At 51.5% G+C, this 4668-nt stretch overlaps 1 protein-coding gene across 1 annotated transcript in view; it reads left to right on the top strand.

Annotated features, from left to right (window-relative positions):
• Positions 1-2161, top strand: part of WIPI1 (WD repeat domain, phosphoinositide interacting 1) — a 21128-nt gene extending 18967 nt beyond the window's left edge. The window contains exon 12 of the mRNA XM_010171785.2: positions 1999-2161. Coding sequence (XP_010170087.2) covers positions 1999-2046 — 48 coding nt within the window. The 3' untranslated portion in view covers positions 2047-2161. The remainder of the gene's footprint in view (positions 1-1998) is intronic.
• The last annotated feature ends 2507 nt before the right edge of the window (positions 2162-4668 follow it).

Raw genomic sequence — 4668 nt, 5'->3', positions numbered from 1 at the left:
TGATTTCTCCCAGCAGATTGCTTGGTACTTTTCCAAGCCTACCTGATCCCTCCTGTGTTTGGCTGCACGCTGACGCTTGTCAGCTTCAGGACCAGGGCTGATGTGAAGGCTTTATCAGGAGAGCCGTTTCATTAGGTCAGGCTAGATTGTCTACAGCACTCAGCTCTTCAAAGACAGCTTCCCCTCACTGATACACAGTCTTAAAAAACCATCTCTCACATGGATTTTTGGCTACCTCCAAACTGGTTTGGGCAACCTGCCCGGGCTGCCAAAGGATGCTGCTGCCCGTGTGTGCCCGTGGCTCTGATGCATCGTTCATTATGGGGTGTTCAGGGTGGAATAAAACCTCCCCCCAGCAGTGAGCAGCAGCTGTCAGTGGCCCCACGCTGAGCTCCCACTCCCTGGAAGGATGGGTAGGAGCAGGAGCTCCAGCAGCCCGTGCACCACGGCCACCCTCGACAGCAAGACATCCCCACCCTGGCAGCACTGCTGTCTGCAGGGGGGAGAAATCAGTGCCCCGGCGTGGGGTCCACACATCCCCACTGCTCCAAACCACAGATCTTAATACAAGCAACCAGCTTGCAGAGGCTTCTTCAGCTCCGTGGGACTGGTCTTTGCCCAAGTTCCTCCTCACAGTTTGCTGGATGGTGTTTCACTCGTTCTGCTGTGTGGATATACAACACTAATGATTTTAGGTTATTCCTTTTTTAGCAGAGGAAAGGCCATAGATTTTGCAGCGAAGCTCTACTAGTCATCATGTTTCATGGGGGTTGAGCAAGTCTGGCAGAACCTGACTGGGTTCTTCTTCCTCACGGCAGCTCCTGCCCTGGCAGCTCAGACAGGCATTTTGGGCAGCTGGGACTTGCAGGATTAAGCCCAGTTTACCAGTACATTATCTGAGCTTCCTTGGGAAACGTGCAATCCAGTGCCAATGCTTGTGCCTCAGAACTAGGCAAGTGATGGTCCTGAAGCCCATGGAGAAGACAGATCCCAGGAGGAGGAGCTGGCACAGACCCTCCTGGGATCACATCCGCACAGCTGGGAGATGCAGGTCATGCCTGGCAAGGCTGGGAATGAGCAAGGACCAGTACATTATCTGAGCTTCCTTGGGAAACGTGCAATCCAGTGCCAATGCTTGTGCCTCAGAACTAGGCAAGTGATGGTCCTGAAGCCCATGGAGAAGACAGATCCCAGGAGGAGGAGCTGGCACAGACCCTCCTGGGATCACATCCGCACAGCTGGGAGATGCAGGTCATGCCTGGCAAGGCTGGGAATGAGCAAGGGGAGATCTGTGCTTTGGCTCGTGGCTGGTGTCCAGAGATGCACCCACCTCAGGTGCTGGGGCAGCCCCGCAGCTCTGCCCAAGCCTCATCCAGGAGTAGGTGCCCATCTTACCCAGGTTCTCCAGCCTCGTCCCGTGGTGTCAGAGTAGCTGATGTGAAGTGGTTCAGGGTCCTCACTGCTGCCTCTTCTTCTCTGCTCTTGCTTTACTCTTTCACTCAGAGGTTTTGCTGATACTTAGGCCAGGCTTCTCGTCACCTAACCCAGGCTAACATGTAGGTGTTCAACTCTGGGCTCCACCTGGAGACCCCGGAGAGACACGGTGATGCATGACATGCACCTTTCCCCTCCCACATGCCAGGAGATGAACTTTTTGGGAGGACTTAGCGAGGTAAACAGACCTCACCCCCAGTAACCAAACTCCTGCCAGCCTAGTTGGGCTCAACCCAATGCCACCTAGAGCCAAGACACACTTATCACCCAGCCAGATGGTTCCTGTTCCCAGGACTGTAAATTTGGGGAGGGGGAGAATAAATAAATACAAATAGATAAATAAATAAATAAACCAACCAACCACTCACAAATCTGCCTTTGAATGGAAAGTCAAACACTGCAGGACATCCCTCCCCCTTCTCCTCCCATGTGCGTAAAAAAAACCAACTTGAAACACACCCTGTTGCTGGGAAAAGTAAGGCCGTTCTGTTTTGATTTTGGTAGATAATCTTGTGCCGTGGAGGTCAACCGGGCAAAGCGAAGAGGTCATGATGAGAAGCAAACATCCGTGCTTAGGACAGCTGCTGGGAAGTGCTTTGGAAAAGCCAGGAATTTTGGAAGAACACATTTGTGAGTCCCCAAGATGAGGAAAACAAAAAAAACCCCAAAAAAACCAAACAAAAAAAACCCCCCAATCCAAGGTGGGCCACTGCTTTTTTCTTATGGTATGTTGAAGTGAGTCCCTGGCTCCATTAGCCCCTTGTTTTAACTTGTGTCTGGGGGGGTGGGGTGGGGGGTGTCAATGTACTGTATGCACATCACTATATTTAACAAACTATCTATGTTAGAACCACAATGTACATGCTAATTTAATCAGATTTGTATGTAACCAGAATTTTCTATAACCCGTTTATCCCTTTTCTAATTTATGCTGGTTTATGTGTATAAATGTACTTATAGTAAGATATATTGAACTTATGTCTTTGTACAGTATATACATATTATATGACCCAGGCAAAGTATTTTTTGCAGTGATATTAGAGGAGATGCCATTTGCCATGTTTATAAAGACAGAATAAAGTCATGGTCTGGCCCTGGCACCTGGCTGCCCCTGCTTCTGCTGTTCTTTGTGGGGCCCTAAAGATGTCAGCCTTGATTAAGTTAGATTGGATGTGAGGAAGAATTTCTTTGCTGAAAGGGTTCTGAGGCATTGGAAGGGGTTGCCCAGGGCAGTGGTGGAGTCCCCATCCCTGGAGGGGTTGAAGAGTCGTGTAGACACAGTGCTGAGGGACATGGGTTAGTCGGGGACTTGTCAGTGTTGGGTTCATGATGGGACTCAATGAGCTTAAAGGGCTTTTCCAATCTGGGCAATTATGGGATTCTGAATAGGAAGTTTTATGAGTGGGAGAGTGGGTTTTGGGGGGCTGGTGTGAGGACAGCTGCTTCCACCCCACGCTCCTGGCCAAGTTCACACAAATCCATTTATAGCTTGTCCAAAGAAAGGTCTGGGTGTGTAAATTAGAGTCCAAAATTGTTTCAGAAAAACCTCAACTCAGCTGCTGAGAAATCCTGGTGGTTTAAGTTTCAGTTGCACCTTCAGTTTTGTCTTTGCAGCTCCCCAGGCCTTTGCATCTGCCCAGAAAGGGCTCTATAAGATCTGTTTCACCCCATCCACGCCCCCGGCATCACACTGGGATGGGCAGGAACAGCTTCTCTGCCTGGACCCCTGATCTGCTGGGAGACCCCAGGGCGGGGACCACTCTGTGACCTCCCTAAAAATACAGTTACACCATTGGTCTTTCCATGTAGAGTTGATGGGGAGCAGCTACCCCAGTTCTGCACTGCACATCTCTCTCCTACACCTTCCCCAAAAAAAAGTCTTTCCCAAACACCGGGACTGGGGTGCTTGTCTGGGCACAATCCCTGATCTCCGTGGTGGCAATGGAAAGCTGTCACCAGTCAAGCCTGATGTCCTGCCCATGAGGAGGGCAGCAGCCATGGAGAGCTCAGGAGCCTCTTTCTTTTACAGACAGTTGGATCTTTAACACAACCCCGTTAATAAACCTCACTTGGCAGGTGCTCCATTTCCTGGAGCAGTCGCCTTGTGTTGGCCAGGAATTTTCTCTCTGCAGCCACAAGTTTCCAGGGTCTCACCATCAGAAGGGACCTTTGCTCAGATGCTGTTGGCCCCATCCTCCCCTGCCTTGTGCTCCCACCTGCTGCTCCTGGAAGGTCCATTTTAGAGGAAAACCACACAAATTTCCCAGGGGAATTCTCTCCCAAAGCCAGTTCTCACAGAAGGTGCTTTTAATCCAAGACGTGGCTCTTTCTCCACTAAAGAGTCCTACAAACAGCCTGTCTCCTTCCACATGCCCAGAGCCACCAGGTAGTGCCATGCCCTGCTCCTCCAGCCACAGGGGACAGTCCTGCTGGGGGGTGACCCTCCCTGTGCTCACACAGACCCACAACTAACTCACCTCCCTGCTCCACAGCAAAGGGACCGCAGCCTCCATCCCTCTCCTCCATGGCCAACCTCCAGCCCACAGCCAGATGCACAACAGTTCCATCCACAGACACCAGACTCAGGAAAGGAGGAGCCTGAAAAATTATTTGCTTAAAGACAAATCCACTTTGCTTTTTTTCCCATGTGATGGTCCAGCACGGCTGCCTGAGACCAGGACCCTTGGCATCTGCAGGCCACGTGCTGAGCGTTGCAGCAGGGAGTCACAGCCGGGTCTTTGGAATAATCTGCAACTGAGATGTTGTCCATTTTGATGTCCTCCAGAGCTTGGGTGTAAGCCCTGCTGATTGCAGGGAGCACTGCTTGATACTCGCTGGATGTCACATCCAAAGGTTCCTGCTCCTGGATATCACGATCCAGATTGAAAATGAGAGGTGGTTGGTGATGCTCAGCTGGCCCAATGCTCCCATCACAAGCCATTGCCCCTCCTAGGGAGGAAAGGAGAGAAAAACACCAGAGTCTCAGCCTGCCCAGGGATCACCTCTGTGCTCCTCACCCGTCTGTGACAGCCCAGTCCCACCACGTCCCAGCTTTGGCAGCCCAGCTCCTGCTGCTGGTCCCAGAGTGCTTCCAAGGCCACCAACCCCAGGCTGTGAAGCCCATCACACAGACCCAGAGGGTCACGTACTTACTCCTCCCTGGGTTTGCTCTTG

Source organism: Antrostomus carolinensis, unplaced genomic scaffold, assembly GCF_000700745.2.
Source record: "Antrostomus carolinensis isolate BGI_N321 unplaced genomic scaffold, ASM70074v2 scaffold25937, whole genome shotgun sequence".
Classification (NCBI taxonomy): Eukaryota; Metazoa; Chordata; class Aves; order Caprimulgiformes; family Caprimulgidae; genus Antrostomus; species Antrostomus carolinensis.
This window is presented reverse-complemented; position numbering and strand designations above follow the sequence as displayed.